The sequence below is a fragment of the Maylandia zebra genome, linkage group LG4, assembly GCF_041146795.1.
Source record: "Maylandia zebra isolate NMK-2024a linkage group LG4, Mzebra_GT3a, whole genome shotgun sequence".
Taxonomy (NCBI): domain Eukaryota; kingdom Metazoa; phylum Chordata; class Actinopteri; order Cichliformes; family Cichlidae; genus Maylandia; species Maylandia zebra.
This window is the reverse complement of record NC_135170.1, coordinates 14,812,816-14,840,292: the sequence shown is the minus strand read 5'-3', so window position 1 is coordinate 14,840,292 and position 27,477 is coordinate 14,812,816. Positions and strand designations below refer to the sequence as shown.

General features: G+C 41.2%; 1 protein-coding gene across 2 annotated transcripts in view; it reads left to right on the top strand.

Moving 5' to 3' along the window:
* Positions 1-27,477, top strand: part of prkcbb (protein kinase C, beta b) — a 107,048-nt gene that overhangs the window by 69,139 nt on the left and 10,432 nt on the right. Inside the window, exons 11-17 of one of the 2 annotated variants that reach the window (XM_024802167.2) lie at positions 557-648; positions 1,650-1,712; positions 2,689-2,827; positions 6,321-6,401; positions 6,954-7,061; positions 13,929-14,069; positions 18,825-23,650. In XM_024802167.2, the coding sequence (XP_024657935.1) occupies positions 557-648; positions 1,650-1,712; positions 2,689-2,827; positions 6,321-6,401; positions 6,954-7,061; positions 13,929-14,069; positions 18,825-19,001 (801 nt within the window). In that variant the 3' untranslated portion in view covers positions 19,002-23,650. Of the gene's footprint in view, positions 1-556; positions 649-1,649; positions 1,713-2,688; positions 2,828-6,320; positions 6,402-6,953; positions 7,062-13,928; positions 14,070-18,824; positions 23,651-27,477 lie in introns of those variants that run through there. The other variant, XM_024802168.2, reaches the window with a different exon arrangement.

Sequence of the window (27,477 nt, the reverse complement as noted above, 5' to 3'; positions counted from 1 at the left end):
CAATGCAATTACAATCATGCATGCACACATCCATACAGTAATATGGCGCCTATGCAGTGCATACGCAAGTACAGTTAAACCACACACACTCACACACACACAGATACTATAGGCTCGCACACAGAACAAGCAACTGCTCATAAGACTTATCAGGGAGTACAGACTCTAACACTAAAAAACTTCGCAATAAACTCCAGAACACACAGACACACACACCAAATCCCTCCACATTTTCTCACTTACTGAAACTTATTGGCAATTTCTGTAGATAATGGAGGACTACAGGTCCCTAAATTGATGTCACCGTGTTCCCTCAGTTGAAGACTTATTGGATCCACCGACAACCCAATCACCACTTTTCTCCCCGTCCTCCTCACTTCCTCTGTCATATTTTCTGCATCTCTCCTCTGATCTTCTCTCAATTTGCGCATCAAACTCACAGCAGTCCCTTCCACTTCCACAGTATTTTACGCTCCTTTGACCTCTCATCCATTTTTATTAACGTGCACTTTGTGACCTGTCTTTCTCTGCTTGCCCTTCTACGCCCCCTCCACAGGACCGTTTGTATTTTGTCATGGAGTACATAAACGGCGGAGATCTCATGTATCAGATACAGCAGGTCGGCAAGTTCAAAGAACCTCACGCTGTGTGAGTACACACACACACACAGACAGAAAATCAGAGCCCCGTGAAAGCAGGTGTTTCACACTTTAGTAATACCTGTTTAAATCGTGGTGAATAAGCCATCATCAGCTTGACTGGTGATGGATGAGCAATCCCAGCAGAGCCCGGAGGTGAAATATGTTGTTTGCCCCCAATGCAGCTTGCTGCTCTGAAGAGCTTCAAAGAAATGAAAGTAATCCAGCAGCTCCTGAGAGTTTTCAGTGCATGGCGCAGTACCTCCAGAACTGCAGAATATAATTACGGTGGCTGGCGAGATCGCTGGTGTCAAGCCCAACCAGCAGGCTGACACATTTGACAAGTGGGGCTGTCGGTGTCGAGCGAGAGCTGTTGAGGAGTTAGCCCTTCATGTAATTCATAGAGAATTAAAGTTTCTTCCCTATGGCTGAAGGTTCAGACTGCAGAGGGGGTAAGTCGAAGTACACGAGGAACTCTTTTAACTAAGGCCATCAGCTTGTTCGCTCTCTTTTTTTTATTAAACAGGAAATCCTTCTCCACGGATGATTAAATTGCTTTGAACTTCAGTGTTGCAGAGTCTTTTTGTATATTGAGAGCTTCAGTATTTATTCTTTAATGCTGCTGCTCATCATTCTGAGCACAGAAAGAACATCTAATTAGCTCCAAACGGGCTCTGCACAGTTTTCACAACCAAATGACTCTTGCTGTCTTTAAAATGCGCTTTTTAAACGCAGAGAGCGCATGCACGCCCGCGCAAGCGTGGCCGACTGTGCGGTCTGTCCGTCCAGACCTCTGCCGCTGATCTTATCAGTTGCTTGCTGGCCTTGAAGAGACAGGAGTGACCTTTACTCTGACACGCGCATACACGCACACAAATGATCTGTTTTCCTGCTGTCCTTTTTCTCGGCCTCTGTCTAATTGCCGTTGTTGTTGCCGTTTGTGTTTTTTGTGTGTGTGTGTGTGTGCGTGTGCGTGTGCGTGTGCGTGTGTGTGTGTGTGTGTGTGTGCAGATTCTACGCTGCAGAGATAGCGATTGGTCTGTTTTTCCTACATCAAAAGGGCATCATCTACAGGTAACATCCATAACACAACCTACTAAACGCAGAACATTAACCAAATATAGCTGAGCTCACACAGTAGTACGTACCTGAAATAGTGCAAATGAAATCCACGGTGTGTCTTTTTTCCAGTTTCCCCCTGTCTGCTCCTCTCCAGCGTATGTCGGCAATTTCTTCCTGTTAAAAGGGAGTTTTTCCTTCCCACTGTCGCCAAGTGCTTGCTTATAGGAGGTAGTTTGATTGTTCGGGTTTTCTTTGCATTATTCTAGGCTCTTTATCTTACAGTATAAAGCGCCTCGAGGCGGCTGCTGATGTGATTTGGCGCTATATAAATAAAACTCAACTGAACTGAATGAATTACTGCCATGTGCCAAATATACTCTTATACAATATGGAAGTTTATAAAATCAGGAAGTTTCAGAGTGAATTTGTGACTTGTCAGTAAAGTAAAGTTTCTTTCAGCACAGTATTAGCAGCTAGGATAATTAAAATGAACCTGTTGTGCTCATTTCCAGCACTGTTGTGTTCTTCTTGGACTACTAGAGAAGTTTTGTATGACTGGCAGTTCAAAATAGTCTTAATTTGTTAGAGTGATGTCAGTTTGATCACTACTGGTGTATTGCTACAAGCCAAAGGTGAATGTGAGCTATTCAGTACTATATATGTTTTATTATAAGGTACTTCACAAATGTAAAAGAAATGAGAAACAATGTAAATTTAACCTTTCTTCACATCTAACACATTGTTTGGACTAACGCAGGCATTCACTTCAACATGAGCTGGAAGTTGTACATAATGTAGATCCATCTGTAATGTTCAGAAAGGGTTGTACAGTCGAACTGATGCAGTCTCAATAGCTGAGGATCACATTTCACAAACCTTTTGAGCCTCTAAATTGAATTGTAATACAGATTTGCCGTTTCGAGTATCGATGCCAAGTTATGTTGATTAGTCTGTTGTTCCTTTTTGACTTTGCTTCACCCTCTCACAGAGACCTGAAGCTGGACAATGTAATGCTGGACTGTGAGGGCCACATTAAAATAGCAGACTTTGGCATGTGTAAAGAGAATATGAATGATGGAATCACAACCAAGACCTTCTGTGGCACACCGGATTACATTGCTCCTGAGGTAAAGTGTGTGTGAGAGTGATGGTGGTTGGATCTGTTGTATTGATCTCTCACTGTTCTCCTGCAGTAGCTACACAGCTCAAAAAGAGGCTAAATAAAACTTTTATTTTGGAAAAAACTTTGCTTTCTTGCAGACAACTAGAAGAGAATACTCTCGTGTTTGCATGTATGTAGCTGGAGCCATGCTTTACTTATTAATAGTACTTCTGTCCTAATGTAACAGGAGCACTTTCTAAAGCTCACTAAAATACTACATTAAATTTGTCTAATTTGTTAAAATACCCAAAGCTGAAAATGACACATTTCAGTTTTGCACCGGTTTTTGTGCCAGACTATTTCTTGGCCAGAAGCAGGGATTTCCTCAAGTCTTGCCGTCTTTTTATGTAACACTCAGCAGAAACGCCAACGAGCATCTCTCCATGAAAATAAACTCTCCCTTAAAGTGTCGGTGGTAGTTTGGTAGTTCTATTAGCTGGAATACATAATGATACTTTAATTGCATTTCAGCCTCACTATCAGTTTGCTCTCATGTCAGTCAGCCCATGTAGTCTAAACGTCCCTCAAAATTAACTGACTGTGTAGGTATTATATTTGGGAACATTATTACCTCCTGGATTCACACAATAAAAAAGCCTTTCAGTAAATTTACTGCACTCTGCTAAAGTAAATAGTTCTACCACTGTGAACTTGGTAAGTCAAATCAAAAATCAAATCAAATTCAAATTCAAATTTTATTTGTCACGTACACAGTCATACACAGTACGATATGTAGTGAAATGCTTGGACAACTGCTCGTGACCTAAAGAAAACAAAAAAGGAAAAGGCTATGAATAAGATAGGAAATAAATATGAAAAATTAAAAAGGGTAAATTTAACTAGGAAGGAATAAAATATAAATTAAGGTTAAAAATGAAATAACTGTACAACACAAATTAGAATGAAGGGTAAATTTAACTGGGAAGAATAAGATAAAATATATAAATTAAAGTTGAAAATAAAATAACTGTACAACATAATACACAATATAGAACTATATAAGAATGTATGAAGAAATCTAAATATAAATAAATATATACACAATAACAGCAGCATATACACAATAACAGCAGCGTGATTTAAGTAATGAAGTGAAAACAATGTCCAGAATGTCCAGTGTGTGTAAGAACTGTATGTGTGGGTCAGTACTGTGTGGTGGTGTGATTGAGAGACCGTATCGCCTGCGGGAAGAAGCTCCTCCTCAGTCTCTCTGTGTTGGTCTTCAGGGAGCGGAATCGCTTTCCTGACCTCAGCAGAGAGAACAGTCTGTTGTTGGGATGGCTGAGGTCCTTCACGATCTTCCTGGCCTTGGTCCAGCACCGCCTGCTGTAGATTGAGTGCAGGTCAGGGAGCTCGGAGCGGATGGTGCGCTCAGCTGACCGCACAACCCTCTGTAGAGCTCGTCTGTCCTGCATGGTGCTGTTCCCGAACCAGGTTAAGATGTTTCCCGTCAGGATGCTCTCTATGGTGCAGGAGTAAAAGTTCCTGAGCACCTTGGAGGGCAGTTGGAAGTCTCTCAAGCGTCTGAGGTGGTAGAGACGCTGTCGGGCCTTTTTCACCACGGTGTTGATGTGACAGGACCATGACAGGTCCTGCGTGATGTGAACTCCGAGGTATTTGAAGCTGTCCACTCTCTCCACTGGGCACTCGTTGATGACGGGGGTCTGGTAGTTCCTCTCCTGCTTAGTGCTGAAGTCCACTATCAGCTCCTTTGTCTTACTGACGTTTAGAAGGAGGTTGTTCCTCTGGCACCAGTTCTCCAGATTCCTAATCTCCTTCAGGTAGGCCGTCTCGTTGTTATCAGAGATCAGGCCCACCACGACGGTGTCGTCAGCAAACTTGATGATGGTGGTGGAGCTGGTAGTGGCCACACAGTCATATGTGTACAAAGAGTACAGCAGGGGGCTCAGAACACACCCCTGGGGGGCTCCAGTGCTGAGAGTGGTGGAGGCTGAGACATGTCCGCCCATCCTTACTGCCTGTGGTCTGCCAGTTAGGAAGTTGGAGATCCACTGACACATAGATGAGGTGAGTCCCAGATGCTCCAGCTTGGTGGTGAGTGTGGAGGGAATTATGGTGTTAAATGCAGAGCTATAGTCTATGAAGAGCATTTTAACATAATTCCCCCTTCTAGTGTCCAAGTGAGTGAGTGATGTGTGGAGGAGATGAGAGATGGCATCGTCTGTGGAACGATTTGGACGGTAAGCAAACTGTAGTGGGTCCAGTGTGTCTGGTAGTGAAGAAATGATGAAGTCTCTGACCAGGCGTTCAAAGCACTTCATCACTACTGAGGTGAGGGCTACAGGGCGATAGTCATTGAGAGAAGCAGGGTGGGGTTTCTTCGGGACAGGAACAATGATGGACTCTTTGAAGCATGTGGGGATCACCGACTGAGATAAAGAGATGTTGAATATCTCAGTGAACACAGGAGCTAGCTGGTATGCGCAGTCTCTTAGGATACGACCTGGGATGCCGTCTGGTCCTGCTGCTTTCCTGGTGTTCACTCTCTTGAAGGCTCTCCTTACTTCATGCTCGGAGATGACGAGCACGTTTCCGGTGCTGGCAGTATCTTCCTGTCTGCAGCCGTTAGCGCCGCTAACACTAGCATTGTTGGAGTCAGTTGCAGGTGTGGTGCACACGTCTTACTTTTGATCCATAAAACTCATAAAGCTCATCTTGCACGTGAAGCAGGTGTTTTTCTAATTGATTTTTTTCTCATACAAAATAAATGTGGTGCACAAAAGTCTTTCACAAAATAGTATCTGCAGTGTTGTCTACAGTCCACAAAATGCCTGTACTGGTTTAAAAAAAATGCTGCTCTGCCCCTTAAGTGCTCGTTAAGTATCGGCAGTAACCCTGTGGGGACGCGTACTGTGCTTGTATTACAAATAACAAGAAAAAGTGAAGTCTAATTTTAAGCACTTTTAAAAATACAGCAGCTGTTGTACAAAATGAGTAAAATACATAAAAACAATTAAAAAAAAGAGAGCATAAATAAATAAAGCAGCACAAATACAAAGGGATCAGAACTTAAAAATAGATTTCAAAGCATCTAAAAGCCAAACCTGATCTCCTCTGGGTTTTAGTAGTTTAGTTTTGAGTATTTGACCAGCAGACCTCAGTAACCTAGTGGGAGTGTGCAAAGTCAAAAGATCAGAGAGGTCAACCCAACCCAGTGCGATGCATTCAAAACAAACAATAAAATCTTAAAATGATTTCTAAACCTGACTCACTGGCAGCTGGTGTAGGGGGAGCCAGTATGGGTGATATGTGGTCTCCCAGTTAATAGCCAATAACGCTTGATGGAAAGAACGACTTATCACTGTTGACTTTTTTTTTTTTTTGACTGGAGCTATTGTTTAACAGATAGGATCATTTTCTTTAATGCTGACTACCTTTGTATCATAGACTGAAGCGATGACTGCAGCATTTCTGAACAATGTGTCTCCTATGCTCAGATTATAGCCTACCAGCCTTACGGGAAATCTGTGGACTGGTGGGCCTTTGGCGTCTTGCTCTACGAGATGCTGGCTGGACAGGTTGGTCTGTGTGTGTGTGTGTGTGTGTGTGTGTGTGTGTGTGTGTGTGTGTGTGTGTGTGTGTGTGTGTGTGTGTGTGTGTGTGTGTGTGTGTGTGTGTGTGTATTTGTGTGTGTTCCTGTGTCTGTGTGTGAGAGAGAGAGAGTGGGTAATTGCACAAAGGATTTATTAATCTTGGTTAAGGAAAAAAAAAATATAACACCATCTTTGGATCTACATGAATGTGTGATTCACGCTCCTTTCAGAGCAGCGTTTTGTATTCACGGCTGAGTGTGAATAAAAACAAACACTCCTGATCTCAGCCTTTAAAATGTGACACTGTGTAATGAAAGGTTAGCTATTAAATTATATGCTATAATGAGATTTTCTCTCGTGGCATTAATAATTGTTAAGATGTGACATTTTGAAATTCTGAATATTTCATTTAGAGGCCTGCAGCTTTTAGATTCTTGGGAGAAAAAAAGCTGCTTTTAATGAATGAATCAAGTATCCTCTATTTGTCCTGTGCTGCCTTCTGCTTCTCCTCACTCATTTCTCTCCTGTCCTCTCAAGCCTCCATTTGACGGAGAGGATGAAGATGAGTTATTTCAGTCAATCATGGAGCACCACGTCTCCTATCCCAAGTCAATGTCCAAGGAGGCTGTCGCTATCTGTAAAGGGGTGAGTGTACGAAAAACACACACACGCACAAAGCACGCTTTAAGCCGCGAGTCCTTGCCCGTCTCTCAAGCTCAACCTCGCTCCCTCCTCGCAAACTCACTCTCCCGCTTTCTGTCTCGCTTCCCGTATCCTCCTGACACTCTTCCCTCTTGAACACAAACATGCCGAGGAGAGAACGAGGAAGGGATTAAATCCGCTTGAGGAAAGGATGCGGGAAGAGGGAGGAGGGTGAAAGGAGGAAAAGAAGGAGACATCAAAATTATCTGCATAATTAAATCCATTGTGGTGGAACATTTATTTGGAGCGAAACAACATTGTTCCCCTCTCGCTATCTTCCCCACTTCCATCTCGCCCGCCGTCTCTGTCGTAGCGCTGTCCTCGTCCATCCTTCCCCTCGCGCTCTGCAGTGTCCATTGTCAAGCTATTGTTGTGCCTTTTTTTTTCATTGTACATCCCCTCTATCTCTTTATCACACACACATACACACACATTAGATGGCTCTAATAGCTTGAGCCTGTGCAGTTGGCTGTAGAAACTCCTTTTCAGAATAGACTGGCCAGGCCTGATTGCTGCACTCGGATTATTTGTGTTTTGCGGACACACAGTTTGTGTCACACACCCTTCGTCACATACCAAAAAACTGGAGAGAGAAAAAAATATCAATAAAATATTATTTTATCTTTTGAAGTTCTGCAGTACCCACAGAAAGCACCTACACATTAACATCAGTGTGTAGCGCGAGCGTGGATGAGGACACACACGCACACATTTGTTCCAGCATGACCTGAGTCATACATCCTCCTACTAAATTTAAAGGCAAAGGCATTCATAGGTAAATTACTGACAAGTACGTTCGCTGCATTACAAACGCCCACACTGGCTGTGTTATGTATTAGTGATGATTACCGGGTTGTAGTGCTGCAACAGTGCATCCTCAGTGGAGCATGAAAGCTCGCCTCCGTCCACCCCCAGAGCTCCCTCTGCACCCTGCTAGGACTGCCTGAGTTAACTCAGTGTGTGTGTGTGTGTGTGTGTGTGTGTGTGTGTGTGTGTGTGTGTGTGAGAGAGAGAGAGAGTCTCGGTGTGTATGTGAAGACAACATGAAGGCTTCATTTTAAATGCTACAAGATAATTCCATTATTCTGTTCATAAAGTGGATTTTTTCAGTGCTTTGCTTGATGCATTCTGTCTACATGCTGGACGCTACCTTAAATAACCTGTTGTTGTAATGGGAAAATTACCACAGTTCAAGTAATCATTTTTAATAGAAGGTGATAATTTCTTGACAAGAATGAGAAGTAGTCTGATTAAAAGCAAGCATACTGATTGCAGTGTGCCTGACTCTCATCTGTTTTCAGTTTGTGTGAACAGAGATACAGGTCTCTCTGCCTCACCTCCTTCAAAACAGAAAGCTGAATGTCTTAGGCTTCAAATAATTGAAAATAACTAAGTCCATGCCAGCCAAATAAAAGCAACACTGCACGCCTCCGATCCATTATCAGATGATTAGCGCACTTTCAGGTATTAAAAGTCCAACTCTGCTGAAGTTGCGGCACGATTTCACAGCATCTCAGTAATCTGAGTTCAAACAAGAAGTAAATAGTTTAATTCTTGCCAGCATGCAGTGTTTTAATAGGCTGGTGTATTTAGATCAAATGCTTAAAAATTGTGTGTGGGTGTGTGTGAGGGGAGGTGGAGAGGGTTAGGACATGTGTGGAGAGGGAGTGATCATTTCCACTCCCCTGCTTCCACCCAATCAAGCATCCATATTTTATAGCCAGCAATGGGCAACCCGCACACAAACACACACACACATACTCTGTTCCAGTGTGTTTTGTAGCGCTGCAGTGTTAGCTACATGATTTGTTCAACTTCATTTGATTCTACAGCAAAGAGTAATTGCTCAGATGTGTCCTCACAAAAGCGAACACAGGTGCACACAAAAGCGCAAAAGTGTTTTCTGCCACTGTTCTCTTTCTGCACTAACCACAGGAAGCTTTGTGAATGAAATCTCTGGGCCTCATGAGGACAGTCGCAAGTATGAAGTTTATTCATTCATCCATTTTCTTCCACTTATCCAATTCAGGGTTGCAGGGGGGCGCTGGAGCCTATCCCAGCTGCCATAACACAAAGAGACAGACAACCATTCACACTCAGATTCACACCTGTGGGCAATTTAGAATCACCATTTAATGTAACCCCACTAGCTGCATGTCTTTGGATTGTGGGAGGAAGCAGGAGTACCCGGAGAGAACCCACACAGTGTTGGGACAGTGGCAGGGGGAGTGTGACTGGGGCGGTACACCTGTCAAACAGCGGTCCTGAGATCAGAGAGGACAGAAACTTCCCATGGAGCAGACGGGCAAATGAAAAGCAGGGCCGCATGATCCGTCTGAGTTTTGGGGTTTTAAGTAGGAGGCGTCAGAAATGTTACCACAGTGATAACTGGCCTGTGGCAGCCAAGAGTTCATAGTGATGTCACCCTTGGTGGCACCAAGAACCTGCAACCTGGGAGCACGTGGCCCTTCTCTCCATCCATCCAGCACTGTGTTATTTGTTTGTTTGGCCTGGTTATTTTAGGTTTTACACCATACAACATTATGCATCCTTAACATTGAATCCCCCATCCAAATACTGACACATAGATAACACTCTTTAGCACACTCATGAAATATTATGGTTTTTAACCCCATTCAGTTAATAAATTGTTTGTCATGGCCCTCGAGCCAGACTGTCACACTACTGATGATGTGTTGCTGCAATAGCAATCCTGCTCTGTATGAGAGGAACCGCGGGTTGGTGTATGTGTTTGGTGTGAAGCTACCCTCTGAAGGGTTATTACCGAACGCCTCTAAGTCAGAATCCTGCCTAGATGCATTGATATCGCAGCGCTGTGGATCTTCAGTTGATCTCAGTCTCAGATGGCCCATCTCCAACATTGCAATCATGTAAATGATTTCCATCTGCATGGGATGGGTCCCTTCTGTGCTTACATGGAAAGCCAGAGGCAGGGAGAGCAGCAGCAAGGTCCTCCATGCAGAAAAAATGGAGGCATTAGTGAGAACAGAAATGATACCAAGTCAAATACAGCATGAAAAGGAGCTGGGGTGGAGGTGGGTTGCAAAGTGGCTTGCGTGTATTCATTAAAGAAGTTAGCCTACCAACACACATACACAGAGCCCGCTCTATGTATGTTTTACTAATTGGATGCATACAAATGTATACATACAAATGCAGCCAGCTGTACTCCGAGATATTTGTGGAAACTTAAAATATTGGTGACTTATTGGGTTAAAACTGGAAGCATACCCTTCAAAATGAAGACTGCAGATGTACATGGTTAGTATAGGCAGATAACTTTATTCCTGTTGATCTATGAGAGTTTCAGGTATTTAATCAAATCCAAGGGAAATTACATTATACATTGACAGCATGTCAAACTAGTGTTTGCCAGATGGTAATTGCCCATTAGTATAGAGATGAGGGAAATCCTGTCATTTTCACATATGCCATTATTATCCGCAGTCAGTGGCCCAATTTTAGTTTGGCTGCTATGTGGTCGACTGAATACGATGCTCTGTCTTTCTCCTGATGAGTGAAAAAGGGTTCGTTCATATTCACTGCAGCTTTTCTTTACAGAAAACTAGCTGCTGTACCTGTACCTACTGTTCAATAGGTGACAAGTTTGGGGTTTCACTTTTAAAATGAAGTCACTAAAGGGATTTTAATCTACTGTAGGACAGCTGTGTTTTTTAAATGTGCCTTAAAACTGTTGCTACATGACAAGAGTCAGATTATAACACACTGATGTACAAATAACTGACAAATGTGATTCTTCAGGTCTTTGACACTGTCCAGCTGTCCAGTCTGTATCTGTTCATTCAGCCTATGACAGCAGGGTTAGACTCCAGTGCCCGGTGACCCTAAACCAATGCCACAGCATCTGAATCAACTCACTTTCATACAAATCAGACAACTCCCAGCATTAGTGGTCAGGTACACCTGTATATATATATATCGCTATGCCTGTTACTTTAGGTAGAGAAAGTGGATTTGTGTGCGCGCCCATGCATTATGAGCTGCCAATGTGTTTCATGCAGATTCATGCGCATGTGCAAGCAGTGCAAGATTGACTGACCCCTGGAAAATGTTATTCTTGCTGCAATGTAATGAGTTATGACTGCTGCTCCTAAGGGAGGCACGCCCCACCCACACACACACTCACTGTAGCATCACTCCCCCATGGAGGTTTTGTGTGGACAGACATTATAAACGGTCTTTAATTACGCCTGCGGATGACTACTGTGGCAAAAGAGGAAAGAAAGACAACAGTTATTCATTTGTCTGCAGGCTGTTACTTGGTGGCTTGTATTTGCTCCCCAGGGAGAGGCATGCAAGATGACAGTAAAATGGAAGGATGGTTAAAATTAAGGATTAAGAAACTCTAATAACTATAATGAGCTTTTTCATAAACAGCAATGAAAGTGGAAGAATTGTGGTTTAAACCCAGGGCAGGAATCAGGAATAAATGAGATGAAACTTTAATGATTCCAAAGGGGAAATTTGGGGCACTGGAGTAGCACACTGTTGAGCACAGATCAGATTTAGACTCCTCTTGCAGGTTAGTAATATGGCTCCTACTTCCTTTATGTAACTGTGTGTACACATGAAAATAAAAAGTTGTAAAATCATGAGTTTCCTGAAGTGTAGTTTCCTGCAGATCATTTGTAACTTGGAAACGGTTAACACTTAAAACAACATTTTTCCTTTGGCAAAGACGAAATGATTAAACAGCTCGTTTAATGTTTTGGCAACACCAGAAGCATTGCTCCAGGGCTTGTAATGTTAGCTGTCGGATCACTATATCATTTTGATCCACACTAAAATATCTCAACAGCTCTTCAGTGGATTGCAGTGAAGTTTTTTGCAGACATTATGAGTTCTTGTATTCTAATTGCATTTAGACTAATGATCCACAACACCTATATAAAAGTCAAAAAGCATCACCAATTGGTTTTTGAAGCCTGGAGTCCTAGCTGCAGGATTATGACTGAACACCTCTAAGTCAGAATCCTTCCTGCATGCACTGATGCCATATTAGCAGACTGGTCATCATCTTTGTGATTACTTTGGTCACCAGTAGTTTGTATGAAAGACGGTAACTTTTCTGCAAACACTCACCAGCTACTCGCCAAGCAGTAGTGAAAAAGTGAAAAGTGTGACACACACCGTGAACAAAGTAAACCCTTTCAAAACACGGTGGTTGCAGCAGTAAGGCGCAGTTTCATTAGCACATGGCGAGTAGTTTGACATCAGTGATCTGCCATGGACCAAAGCAATCACAACCCACATAGCAGACACGTCTGACCCGGATCTGATGTCAAGCCAGCACTGCTGGCTGACTTCGGGCATGGTAAGTGGTATGTCATCCAGATATGGGCCAGGCCTGGCGTAGATGGCACTGTTTATGTGATGCCATGCCACATCTGGCCTGGTTGTAGTTTGGTGTATGTGGCCAAGGCTCATAGAAAACAGGTCTTCCCCGGCTCCGGCATCAAGTTGGCACTTCTGACTGACCCTATGTCATGGCAGGGTGTATGTCAACCAGATGTGTGTCAGGTCTGGCAATGATGTCAATGTTTATGCTATGGCATGCCATATCTGGCCCGATTGTGGTTTGGTGTATGTGGCCCAGGCCCATAGAAAACAGGTCTTCCCTGGATCCGGCATCAAGCTGGCACTTCTGAGTGACTGGTGTCATGGCAGGGTGTATGTCAACCAGATGTGGGCCAGATCTGGCAATGATGGCACTATTTATGTTCCTATTTTCCTATTTTAGTTAGAAGACCCACATGCCATGTTGCAATACTATACTGCTACGGTGGCCAATGTTTCAAATGCAGGTTTGACAGGTTTGTGAGTGTACACTTTATCCAAAACCTAGTGAGGGTTTACTCATGTTTACCACTGGGTGGCTGTAGCTCAGGCGGTAGAGCAGGTCACCTACTGATCGGAAGGTTAGTGGTTCGATCCCTGGCACCTCCAGTTTGCCTGTCAAGAGTATGAATGTAGTTAGGAAGCACTCAGTTTAGAGGTAGTGTGTGAATGTGGCATGTAGAGCACTTTGAGTAATGTGGGGAGTAGAAAAGCGCTGTATAAGAATCAGTCTAAAGAGTTTTGTCTTTTGCACTATTATGTTCCGGCCAGACATGAAACTGTTCTGGACCACCACAAGACCACTGGTGTGTCTGCAACTGGCCTTGTGCTGGCCCATGTGCGGATTACCACTGGCAAACTTGATCTGGGCCACCAAAGGGCCGTCATTCTTTGTGGTATGTGGACCATGTGTAACCACATTGTGTGGGCCAGATCCGGGCCATACCAATTTTGCTATGTGGGAAGGAGGTTTTTGGTGAAAAACCCTCTTTTAGACTGATTTCACCTACGCTGCAGCCGGCAACTTAAACCAACCAATCAGGAACCACAGATTTTTCATTAGTTATCAAAAGTTGCCAGGGAGACGCCAACTTGTCTCTTGGCCTTGACTTTATTTTCTCAGTTATAGCTTAAATCTAGTGCCAGTTAGCAATTACAATGCACTGTTCTCTGAAACTATGACGGTGAGCGTGGTAAACATCATATTTGCTAAACATCAATATGTTAGTATTGTAAATGTAAGGTTTACTTCACAGCACAGATGCATGAAAATGCAGCCTCACAGAGATGCTAATGTGGCTACTAGCTTTTTTTGCAGTGTCAAGACTACCAGAAAGGTAGAAAGATGAATAAGCATTCACTTAAAAAAACAAACAAAAAAAAAGCAAGGTGGACACACAGTAATCGTTTCTCTTCTCCATGTCTGCACAGCTGATGACAAAGCATCCAGCGAAACGCCTGGGCTGTGGTCCAGAGGGGGAGAGAGACATCAGAGAGCACAGCTTCTTCCGCTACATGGACTGGGAGAAACTGGAGAACAAGGAGGTGCAACCACCCTTCAAACCGAGAGCTGTAAGTCCGTCCCCGCCAAACCCGACATGACCGCAGATAAGCATGTGCAAGTCACAAGTCGCACAATAATAAGTGCGCAAAATACTCTTCGACCGGAGTAGAGACGTGGAGTTTAATTCATTAGAGGTTAAACTCATAATAAAAACTCTCTCTTCTCTTCTTTTATTCTAATTTCCTTCTCCTTCCTATTTTCTTTCAACAACTACCTTTCTCTTGGCTTACTCATCTTTTCACTATCAATGTGATGTTTCTGTCTCTTTCCTTTCCTTTAATTTGGGACAATGCACACAGGTAAGTCTCGAAATGGTGCTCATGATGTTGACAGTGATGCTGAAGGATGTGTGGCGATGAGGGCAGCGTCGGTGATGATAACAATGCCGGGGATGTTGATGGCGAAAACACTAAAAGAGGCTCAGTGATGAACGTGGGCTAGATGAAAATATACTGGACATTGACTGCACTTTTGGATGCACATGCAGAAAATTGGCAGCTACAGTTTGGTGCCGTTGAAATAAAAGAGCGTTTGGTTTCTCTGAGGTTAGCCTGAGTTTAGACTAAACCTCCAGGGGATAATAAGTCCGTACAGAGCAAATGTGTTTGTGTTGTTCGTTGTTAGACGACTTCTTTTTTTTTAACTTACGACAAAACAAGTTTGATCATGAGCCGAGTCAGAATGATGTCATCTAATACTCACACAAACCCCAGCCACGCAGCCTGAGGCTACAGTGCTGCTAAAGAGTTTTTCAGAGTTGAGCTTTTCCTGCAGCCTGCGGTGTGTGTGCATGCGTGTGTGTTGGACCAGTAATACTGCAGTGTGTCTCTTTATTCAGGACATGTGTACGTTCTCGTGTGGTAGAGGTCTCCATTAGGATCTGGCTTTTTTTTTTTTTAAGACTTAGACGTGTTTCTGCAGAGTCACACCGTCTATTGTCTAAGCTCTTCTCATCGCTACTTTTTCTCCCTTTCTCTTCATCTCTCTCTTTGTTCTGTTTGATCTCGTCTCTCCAACATCTTGTATCTTTCTCACCCCTGCCCCGTCACTTGCTGTTTTCTCTCTTACTGCCTTTGAGTGGCAATAATAAATAGGTTTGGAACCATTGCGTTTACGCCACATCAAAGTTTAGCTCGGTTTAGCATCTGAAGGCAGTTCTTTGATCTTTTATGGTGCTATGTTGCCAGATTTCTTTCAGTAACCTGTGATGGGTTTTGTCTCTGTGTTATTTTAAGGAGGCTCTCCTTTTATTTCTCACTAAAAGCCTTATCACCACGAAGATGTGCGGCAAAAAGAAAAACAAAACAAATTCCCTGAAACTTGAATTATTTTATCTTTAACTCATAAGAGTTTAATCTTTAATCTTTTGTACAGTACTGTGTAAAAGTCTTGAGCTACCCCCCATATATGGAAATACAATCTATAAACAAAAACAGAGTTTTAACTCTCTTAGGCAGCTTTCTTGTCAGTAGTCTTTAGGAATAGTTCTCCAGACTTCTTGAAGGACATTCAAAGCTCTTCTTTGGATGTTTGCTGCCTTTTCTTCTATTCTCTGCCAAGATGATCCCACACTGCTTCGATCATGTCGAGGTCTGGGCTCTGGGGAGGCCAATCCATGACTGATAGTGTTCCACTGTTTATTTTGCTCTGCAGGTTTGCTTTGGCTGCCTCTGAAGTGTTTTTGGGATCACTGTTAAGCAAAAGAATGAAATCATTTCCAATCACACGCTTTCCAGATGGTAGTTTTTTATGTTCATAATTCAATTTTGACAAGATCCCCAACCTCACTGGCTGAAATTAGGCACCAAACCAGAGCCTCCTCCATGTTTTACAGATGCAGACGCTCACTCTTTGAACCAAAAATCTCAAATTTGGATTCATCACTCCATAAGATCTGTTGCCACTAACTTTCAGTCCAGTTCTTGTGTAATTTAACATATCACAGCCTTTTCTCCCTGTTTCCCTTCCTTAAGAATCGCTTCTTGTCACCCACTCTTCCACCAAGACTATTTCCACCCAGAAATGCCAAGTTTTTGACCGATAGCTTTTTGGAATTGACCTTGCTGGTGCAAAAATACCGTTTGATGCCCTTCAAACTGCTTTATCTTGGTCATTGATGCTGAATGATGTGTTTTTCTAACAGGCTACTAACAGGAAAGTGCCTAAAATACAAATTAAAACTGTTTCTTTGTCTGAGTAGACAAAAGACTGATTCTTGAGTTGAGTAGTTTTTATGCTTGAATGATTCATAGGCCAGTATTCAGTGGTCTATCAAAAAAAGAAATTCTCAGAAAATGGTTAGAAACAAGAACTCAACTGAAAATTAGGGAAAAAGCAGCCAAAAAAAAATGTTTAAAACTTCAGAAAACCCGGAGAACTCTTGCTCAGGACCACTTAAAAAAAGACAAGAGAAAAAACAATTCCTCTGAGTTTAAATGTAAAGAAATGAGGGGTTACTCAAAACTTCCGTACAGTACTGTATGTTTTATTTACAATATAACTCATAATACTAATCATTAGCATTATGATTATCTTTTACATTTTCCTTATGCAACACATTGTTTACTTTATTCATAATAAACAAAATTCTTATGCTTATTTTGCATTAAAAAAAATGTGAAAAGGAGCCGTTTTAATGAGGAAATAATAGCATGGAAAAATAATTTGTAGGAGACAGACAAACATTTATAGTAAGTTTGTTTCTTTGATGCTGTTTTGGTGTGGGTTGTTGTTTCTGGAGGATATTTGATTCCAATAGGCCTTATTGGTTTGATCAGGAATTAATTTGTTAATATTTTGTTGATTTTTGTCAGTTTGTGGCTTTATGTGCTACTGATGCTTTAATGAATTAGCTGACAAACAGGAGCTGATGAATTAATGAATGACTGACCGATCATCCAACAGACAGACTGACTGGCTGCCTCCTTCATCCACCTGACATCTAAAAAATGTTCCAAATACCATTTTGTTTGGTAGTTACTGTATCGCTGTGCCGTGTTTCCACTCATCTGTCTTTTCAGCAACCCAGTGTCTGTCTTTTTCTCCATCATCCTCACAAAGATATTATCCATCCATCCATCTTCCCACTACTCCATCCATCAAGCCATCTGTCCTTTCATCTACACATTTTATTTGTCCTCTATGTTCACGGTTTTTTCGTATATATTTATTTGCATGCTCTGTGGGAAGTCTCAAATGAAACCTGGAGTGCACTACAAAAATCTTACAGTAGTATACAGTTTAAACTATTACAACTTCTAAATAATATAGTAACTAATACTTTTGTCCAGTTTTTTTTTTTTCTTCTAAACGGACAATTCCCAAAATGAACCCCGTTACCTCCATGGTGTCCCTCGGGTTGTGGCTCTTTGACTTTCCATAAACTTCTAAACTTTGTGGCACTCATTTTATTTCCCTTCTCGGCTGATTTTTCCCATCTGCCTCCCCAAACAGGTTAAACAAATGTGAGTAATTAGCTGCAAATACTACTGACCCTGGCGTATTTCTCATTTCACATTATTTCCCCAAACTATAAACACTTTGGCTTAATTTCATTAGGTTTTTTTGGAGTTGCAGAGATTTAATGAGTTTGTAGTTTTCCTCTGGGTGATGTTGTCAGAGGACACTGAATCCTTGTTGTGTTAATTAAAGCTCAGTGCAGTGATGGAGATGGGGGAGGGGGCAGGAAGTAGCTCAGCCCACCGTCCCTGTGAGGGATACTGCCGGGAAAAATATAGTTTTCAAGTTAATAACCAGTTTTATGTACTTAGATGGGAACGCATCTCAAGGGTATATAAGCTTGATTTGGCTTCCCAATGGTCAGAGGAAGGAAAAGGACGAGAAAACAGATTCCATCTGATGTAAATTGGACACTACGTAGAGGAGATGATTTCACTCTGGCACCAGTTACGTCTTTGTAAGTGCTGACTGTTGCCGAGACTCAGATTGGATCATGAAAGCCACATGTCAAGGGTTTCAGTTAAGTGTCACATGTAGGATATTGTGAAGGTTAGTAAATTATTTTGGCAAACTGCACATTTCCTAAGCAAAAATCCAGAGCCTTTTTTCCCCAGTCCTGATGATCTGATTTGGTCTATCAAATCTCTGCAGGTCTCCACGGCTGCAGCATATAATTAACCCACAATTACACCAATAATTATCTTGTGGCTTTAAGCCTTTTCTAGTGCGGCTGTTTAGAAATCCATTTAAATCCAAGTTTTGCAACCGCTGTCCTTAAAAGAAAGCAGAAAAATCTGTTCGTTTGTTTGTTTTTGCCAAATAAAGGGGAAAAGTCCACACGCCATGCATTAATGCTTGCATGGTCACCAGTTCGGTGTAGTGCACTTCCATAGGCTGTTTGAGACTTCAGTAACCTTGTTTGGAAGTTTGAGTTGAAAATGCTTCAAATATTTGAAAAAGGGAAAGCATACCTGAGGCGTGCTTCATTTATCTTCTCCAAGAAGTGATTTACTCTTTTCTTTTTTCACTTCTAATTAAAAAATGGCATTTTATGCATGACTAATGGAGAGTTAAATCAAGCGCACCCCAAGTACTGCCACTTGTTCTGATATTTGAAACCTTGTTCAAAGTGATGTCATCTCACACCCTGGTTCAACCTGCCATCCCCCCCTTCTTTTGTTTTCCTCTCCTTCTACCCCCCACCCAACTTTGATCCATCCACTCCTATCCATTCCCACTCTTCCCCTTCCCAAATCCCCCCCTGCCTTGTACTCCATCCCTCCCCGCCCTCCCTCCCTTAACAGTGTGGACGAGATGCCGAAAACTTTGACCGTTTTTTCACACGCCACCCGCCAGTGCTGACCCCTCCAGATGAGGAAGTGATTCAGAATCTGGACCAAGACGAGTTCCAGGGATTCTCCTTTATCAACCCAGAGTTCACAGGAAATGCTGCTGCCACCACTGCCACCGAGCAGGCTTGATTACAGCTCACGCATGGACACATGGACACACACGCAAACATACACAACTGTTTCTTCAGGATCAATCCCTACCTAACCCTGAGATACACGCACGCATGCGCAAACGTGCCATCTTAAATTTCTGATGATTTCTGATGATTGTGTCGTTAAACTGACAGACAAAGTAAGGTTTTATGAGAAGAACACACATTGTTCACACTGTTGCAGCTTGGATAATTTGTTGGCCCCTTCTTGAGATTTAAAAGCTTGATTTCGTGTGCTGTAGCACGATTTAATTACAGATTTCATTGAGAGCTTTGGATAAATGCATTTATACAAATTTGTCACGATTAAACACAATCAAATCACAGCTGTAACTTAGTACAGTGCAGCATACAGTATGCAGTTAGCCTTTTCTTAGCACTGAGAGGGTTATTACTATACATCAATCATCCGCAACATTAAAACCACCTGGCTTTTGTTGCCTAAATCCCTCTCATATCACCAGAACAGCTCTGACTCATTGCAGACACACAAGAGTCCCTGAGATGTCCTGTGATATCGAGCACCAAGATGTCAGCAGCAGATCGTGTAAGTTAGATCTGGGGAATTTGGAAGTTAAGACCTTGAGCTCTTTAAAAGCATTCCTGAAGACGTTTTGCAGCATTATGCTGCAAAGTCAAAAGCTGCTGGTGTGTTATTCATTTCTGCTGTCGGTGGTTTAAGTGTTGCGGATGATCGTTCTAAACCAGTTTAGAACAATAGCATGCATGACACAGTACATACCAAGAAGCATCTGACGTGCTTTCTAAATCTGTCTTTTTTTGCATCTTGGGTGATTTTCAAATTGTGTTGCTTGCAGTGTGAACAAAGAGTTTGGGTTTAATTTAGCATGCGCAATCAGATAAAGGATTAGAAATTAATTAGGATCTTTTAAAGTTCATAAATCATGGATTTCGAAACCGAGGGACCAAAATAATTGGATTTCATATAGCACAGTTAGGGTGTGACTAAAAGGGTGATTATATTTTAATAAATGCATTTACTAAAACTTTTACAATCTAACTATAGGATTTCACAACTAAACAACCGCGAGACGTCCTGTGTAACATAGCTTTGGCACTCCATTTTCTAACTTTTATTCAGGTGGGAAATGTGATTTAGCTTTTCTTTTACCCATTCCTCAGCTTTTCCAGTGCATTTTGATAAGCCTATAATTTTAGTGTGCTTCTTAGTGGGCTTATATTAATAATAGTGTCTGTGTGTTTATACCTATAAACTGGAATGCTTGACATGCATGCATGAGTTTCTATATCAAGAGTAGCCCTGGACCTTATCTCCCAACTGCATTTTAGCATATTTGCTCATGGAGTATTATTTTAATAATTAATACTGCGAGTTTTCAGGTTTGTACCACAAATATCAGATTGCATGTAATTTCTGTCCATAAAAAATGCTGTTGGGAAATGTAGTCTTTACCGAGGGTTTGAGTCAGACAAATAGATAATGCCATTTCTTGTACTCTGATCTGATGTCTGTTAAGCAGTATTTAAGCGATGAAAAAGACTAGCAGTTATTTCTTTGTGTTTTATAAAAGCATGATTCCAATATCTGACCATTTGTTTACAGTGTGTGTGTGTGTGTGTGTGTGTGTGTGTGTGTGTGTGTGTGTGTGTGTGTGTGTGTGTGTGTGTGTGTGTGTGTGTGTGTGTCGGTATAAGCGTGTTTGTGTTAGGGAACAAGTACTGTCTATGCAAACACACTTATGTGTTTGCATTTTTGTGAGTCCATACAACCTTTTACTTTTGTTAGCGTGGTAAATGTCGGCAGCCCTCTTTAAATCGAGCAGTATTAATGTGGTAGAGGCAGAATAGAAAAATCTATTTGCATTTTAGGAAAGAAATAAAAGAAATTAGAATAAAATGTTTTACTAGCAGTCAAAAAGGTACATCTCTTTCTAGTCACAAGAGTGATCCAAACCCTTTAGAGACCAGTTGGCAACCTCTCGCAACCTCCGGTCACTAGGACTGGTTGGCAAGTGGTTGGTAACAGTTGGTAGGTGAAATTGGTCACAAAGAGGGTGCTACACCAAAAACTTGATCCTTGATTGCCACAGTCACCCACAGTTTGCAAAGAAGACACTGGCTTCTTTGCAAACAGTCTCCAACTACTTTCTGACTGGCAGTGAAACTTGAAGTAAATTTGCCACAAACTGGAGACAGTTTGGCCTTTCTAGTTTTGCATTGCACTTCTCATGGTTTCACTGCTTCAGTTGGTGAGAGTTTGAAGAAAAGTTTTAAAGGTGAGCAACGCAATCCCAAGAAGGTTTTTGGTGCAGCATCATCGTATACCTCTTTTAGATCAAGTTCACATAGCAGTGCATCAATCAATCTCTAGCACCAACCAGTTGACGAGTCTCCACTCATATCCACTAATATCTACTGGTATCCACTAGTATCCTCTCATCAAGTGGTTGATGCTAGGGGTCACAGGTTGGTCTCTAGGTCTGTGCGGCTAGGGCTTTAGAAAGTCCAAAAAAATTTTAGTTTGGATGAACAGTGATGCCAAATTCCACCTCTGTAGACCTTGGAAAGCACCACCTCAAACACACAGCTGATTTGCAGGTTAGGATTTCTTGTCTGAAAGTCAAAAGTGGGCCCAGGTCTCTGCTGTCAAAATGCATGTTTAAGTCCTTGAGCATCTTTAAAAGTCACTTAGCCTATGAAAAGTTTCTTTAAGGACAGAGAAACAGAAAATCAGAACAATATATCAGGCTTTCCTGGGTTTTTGGTCTACTTTTCTAGAAGTAGGAGTTGAGGTTTAACCCACTGTGATTTGCTGTCTGTGTTTGCCATAAGAATAACTGGGACAGAAGGTAATGTTACAGTAGGCCTGCTGAAGTAGAAAACTCTGTGTTTTCTCTTTTGTTTTCCCTAGCAAGCAATAATCCTGTTAGTGATTTACATATTGAGGTGGTGAGGTTAGCAGTACGTCTGTTCAGCTCAGGCTTTGTGTCTCTTTGACTCTAGCCACTTATTAAAGAGGGACAGTGGAGGAGGTCGTTGGGGGGGTTTGTTTGTCTGCAAAGTTGGTGCGTTAACACTCTGGTTCAGTAACTTTCTTCTTGTATATCTGCAGCTGATGGTTTTTGTTCTGGTGGCAGTTGGAGGTCTTCAGGCATCCACTTGATCAGAGTTGAATGGGATCTTTATAATGCATAGTTTAAATGTTAATTATTGTTATTGCCATCAAACGTAACTCTTTAAAATGAGTTTAGGAGAAAATATCAAGGTTTTTTTTTTTTTTAATTGACCTTACTTGAGATTGGGTAGAATATATCCTCTATGTCCCCACCAAAATATTGAAAGTCTTGGTGCAGGAGGTACCATTTACTTGCAGATCCACTTATTATTTGATAGCCAAAAAAGCAACTGCAGGAATGTTTAGATCCAGTATAATTATCCTATCAAATATAATTCCCTTTTGTGAAAATTATTTGGCACACCTGGCTGTTTGCTTAGGTTTAGGGGTTCATCATTTATACTGGGATTAGGTGATAGATTGCAATTATCCTGTCGGCTTCAGTCCAAACAAGCGATGCTAGCAGATTGTAGAGGTTTGTGCACTGCGTAGAAATGCTATCATACAGTAAATTCACTTGAATGAGTGGCAGCTATCAGTGATGCTAAGAAGCTTTAAAAGATAACAGTAAATTAATCATATGTGACAGCTATACTCACAGTAATGTCTGATTTAGCTATAGTTGCACATACTCTGGGCTTCTTCAATGATTGTAATTTTCTTAATTCATTACTTTTTTTTAAAAATGGTAGATATAAAAGAGCCCTGTCGCCTACAGATAGAGTTAAGGTTGTGTCTAAGGTGAGGAAGGGTTAGCAGGAAACTGACATCGCTAAGATTTTTTATCATCATCATTTTGTCGCAGAATACTGTAACACACGGTCCCTCTAATCCAATCAGATGCGAGCAGAGACAGAGGCCTATAATATACCGTAATTTGGCTTTTGATTAAAGCGGTCTCGTTTGGATGTCTTTTGAGTTTAAATGCTGAGTTCAGCAGGGGAGAACATTTCAGTTTTCTATCGTTTTTCTTGAGTGTGAATGAAAATGTGTTTTATGACTCGATGTCGCCTGTGTCTACTTTCTATGTCGAACCTCCATTGTCAGTATTTATTTCAGCCACTGAAATCTAACAGCAACAGCAACTATAGAAATATATATAATGAAACATATATATTACTGTTAAAAACTGATATATACATATAATTATACATGTGGAGGGGAAGAGAAGTCTTGCTCCAGGATTTGTGTCTGTTTCGATGATTCCTTCCTGCTGATGGAGAAGCAAAAAAGGACTGTGCATGAAAAAAACAACTTTTTTTTAACCTTTTTTATTAGTTAGATATGATATATATTTAACATATTAGGATGATCCATGTTTCTGTGTCAGCAGTGCTTCAAAGACTGTGTGATTCCAGCTACTGTTATTAACGTTATGTATGAGCATAGGTATATACTGAAAAAAGGAAAGAAAAAAATGCTTTAAAAATGCTTTCCATGTGCCATTCTTTTTTCTTTTCTTTTTTTTTGCTTGTTTTTCAAGAAAAGCCGACATACCCAAAATAAAGAATTTCAATGACGCATTACAAGGTGTTTAGTGTGTTTTCGAGTGCACTGTGTACGTTTTAATCTGCTGCAGGAACTGTCTGTGGCTCCGTGGCTCCATGCTTTCATATTTTTTATTTCAGCCCCTCATTTACTTGCTCTTTATTCGTGTCATTCTCACACAAACGCACGCTCCGTTTCTGTCCGTGGAGACCGAACTGATTTGATTTTAAAAGAGAATGACAGGACGGAGGACAGTGAGAGAGAGCAAAGGAGGTAAGAAGACAGAGAGATTAGAGTGATGAGGGCTGACAGACGGGGGTTTTGCTGAGCAATTGGAAAAGAGAAACAATATAAGATGAAAAGGAGAGGGCGGCATTGAACAACAATGAAGGGAGGCAAGAAGAAAAAAGCATTAAGAAGGGACAGTGGCTGGGAGAATAAGATGGAGGGAGGGGACAAGGAAGCGAAGCGAGGCTCCACGAAGCAATGCAGGCGGCTACGACAGGCTGTGCATATTTCATGGCTGCCACTTATCATAAGAGCCTTTTCCTGATGGGGGAGCGTAGGTCTGATGACTTCAAGGAAATAACATGCAGAACACGGCCTACATATACACAGCCCTGCTGAGCCACTCAGCCACTTCTCACCGCCTCTAAAGCTGCTCGCAATCCACTGTAGTCAAGCAGCTGCTGCTCCTGCACATTTACTTTTAATAACTGTATCGTGCACCGTTTATTTCTCTTAGTCCATTTCAGTGTCAACAAGTGTGGAGACCGGCTAGATGCAGAGTTTGTGAACCATGTCTGACCTGTGCTAGAGTGTGATGGGAAAACAAATACAGCACCAGGAATGCTTCTGGCTGTTCATAAACCCAGTGAAGCTTCAAAATCCAAGAATGAAGAGTAAAATCAGGCTAGTTAGGCTTAACGGTTAATGAGAATGGTAAAAAAGATGCCCGATGTCCTGTGAGAAACATCAATGAATCATCTACATTGGTTCTAGTTTTTGCTGGATCGAGCATTGAACATGTGACCGGTGTTCCATGGTAACAACAGCTGCTTTTTAGTGTTAAACAAACCTGATGAGGCTTTCACCCGACCTCAGATATGCATAAAATACTGTATATGTATGGGCTCAAAATGTGGTCATAAATATTTTGTACTTGTAAATCAGGATTTGTATGTGTAAAAAGAATTTGTGTATGTATAAAAAAGATTTGTGTGTGGACTTAGCCAAAGAAAACCCAGTTCAAAAAAAAGCGCCCCTCCAACAGCCAAACCCATCTGTTCTCTGATTGGATTGTTACATTTGTGATTGACATGACATTGACCAATCAGATGAAATGAAGAAAAATAGGGTCAAAATTTGTACTTGTAACTTGCAGGGTTTTTTTTGGCTAAGTCCACACACAAATCTTTTTTACACATACAAATCCTGATTTACAAGTACAAAATATTTATGAACACATTTTGAGCCCATACATATGAGAGTATCAAAAGAAAGGTATTTTTCATTGTCAGTAATACATCTACTTTTGAAGCAGTCTCCAAAAAAAGGCAAATGCCTTCCAAATTACCCGGGAACACAGCGTCACGTCTGTATGTAGCAATTTACAACATACAGGTATAAACGTCTACAGCTTCAGCAGTTAACCTGATTTATTTTGCACACGTACAGTTCCACATTTATACGCTGATGTTAAAGTACTTTGGCTCAGGCAGCAGCCATCGGCTCTGTGACTCTTGTTGACATTTTATCACAGAATGTCCTTAATTTTTTTAAATCAATGTTTCCTCTACATAAACACATTTGTAATGTTGTTTTCCCCAAAATGATAACTAGTTTGACATTTATGGAAATACTCAGACTCGTTTCCCTGCTGAGTTAGATAAGAAGAGTGATTCCACTCTAGCGTCTATCCATATGAAGCTGGAGTGTAGCTTAAATATTCAAAACAGCGTTTTCTCCAAGTCTAATTCTTCTACCAGCACTACTGATGCTTCTTAATTAACAGGTTACACGTACACGGGGTCTTTTGAGGCCATGTTCTCTGTGAGGTGCAATACATTTTTGGTTTAAAGATAGAGGCCATGCAGGGCTATAAGCATGAATAAATCTAATAAAACAAATTTTTAACTTACTATACAGGACAACAGTAACCTCTCACTGAATCGTGTCGGACTGATGAATAAGAGGACCGTGACTCACTGAACATTCTTTTATTTATTTATTTTAAAGAATGAAAGCAAAAGATATTTTATTAATTGTGAGTTGTTGGGGTTTTTTTTTATATAAGACTTGTAAAAAAAATTAACAAGGACATTAGACAAGTGCACATAAACACTTAAAAAAAATAAAAGACTATAATTAACACATATGCAAAGACTGATTATAAGTTTGATTGAATTGTTAAAACAAATGTTAAGGCTCCACAAAGACAAACCTTTGCTAGGAACTTGTTGCACCATAATTTTGCTTGGATGTGTTATGAGCTGATTCAAGCAGCAGAATTAGACTCAAAACTGAATAAACTAAAGTTGGAAAATGCTGCATGATAAAGTAAGTTTAAACACTTTTTATCCATATTCTTGAATCACAGGTTTACTTTACAAAATGTCATGCATCTTTACAGCCCTTTCTTTATAGTGTAAATTTATAGTTACCAACCACTTCTTCAGGTCTTTGGTCACTTGGTCAACTACCTGTTAACACAAATGATTAAACAGCCAATCACAAAGCAGCAACGCAGTGTATTTAGGTATATAGACATGGACAGAACTGGCTGATCTGCTGAGATTTTCCCACAAAAACATCTCGAGGGTTTACAGAGAATGGTCCAAAGAAGCGTCAGTTGTCTGAGTGAAAATGTCTTGTTGATGTCAGCAGGCTCTTAGCAAGCCAACAGTAATTCAAATAACCACTTGTTACAGCCAAGGTATGCAGAAGAGCATCTCTCAGCACACATTTCCTCTAACTGAGGAGAGTGAGGTTTCAACGAAACTGGATAATAGAAAATTGGAAAAATGTTGTCTGATGTGGTTAATTTCAATTTCAACTACAACATTTAGATGTTAGGATTAAAAGGTTGAAAACATGGATCCATCCTGCCTTGTATCAACGGTTCAGTCTGCTGCTGCTGCTGCTGGTGTAACGATGTGGGGAATATTTTCTGAAAATTATTAAAACACCACAATCTAAGTATTGATGATCATGTCCAAACCTTTATAGCCAACATCTGATGGCTGCTTCCAGCAGGATAATGCACAAAACTCACAGAGCCCAAATAATCTGGTTTCTTCAACATGACGATTAGTTCACTGTACTCAAATAACCTCCACAATCACCAGATCCCAATACAGTACATTTGAGATTCACATCACGGATGTACAGCAGACAAATCTGCAGCAACTGTGTGATGCTGTCGTGCCAATATGGAGCAACATCTCTGAGGAATTTTTCCAGCACCTTGTTGAATCTGTGCCACAGAGAATTAAGGCTGTAAAACAAAAAGGGCTCCAACCCAGGACTAGCAACCTGTACCTAATAAAGTGGCCGTCAGTGCTGTAATCATTTATTGGAGGACAAGAATCATGTTCGCTAATTTCAAGTTTTGATATGGAGCTAGGCGAAAACCTTAGCTCTGACATTGAAAACAAATGATACTGTGTAAAGAACATTTCCCTGATTATACAGTATAATAGGCTACATACATTTTAATGGTCAAGAATAGTGTTTTCCTGTTGCCTTAGCCCACAGCCAGAACAGAAAATATACTTTACCTCACGTCCCTCTGTTAACTTTACACTAACGCTGTAGTGCAGCTGTATTTTATGCAAATGTTTTTTATAAAGCAAGTCAGATTCCTGTG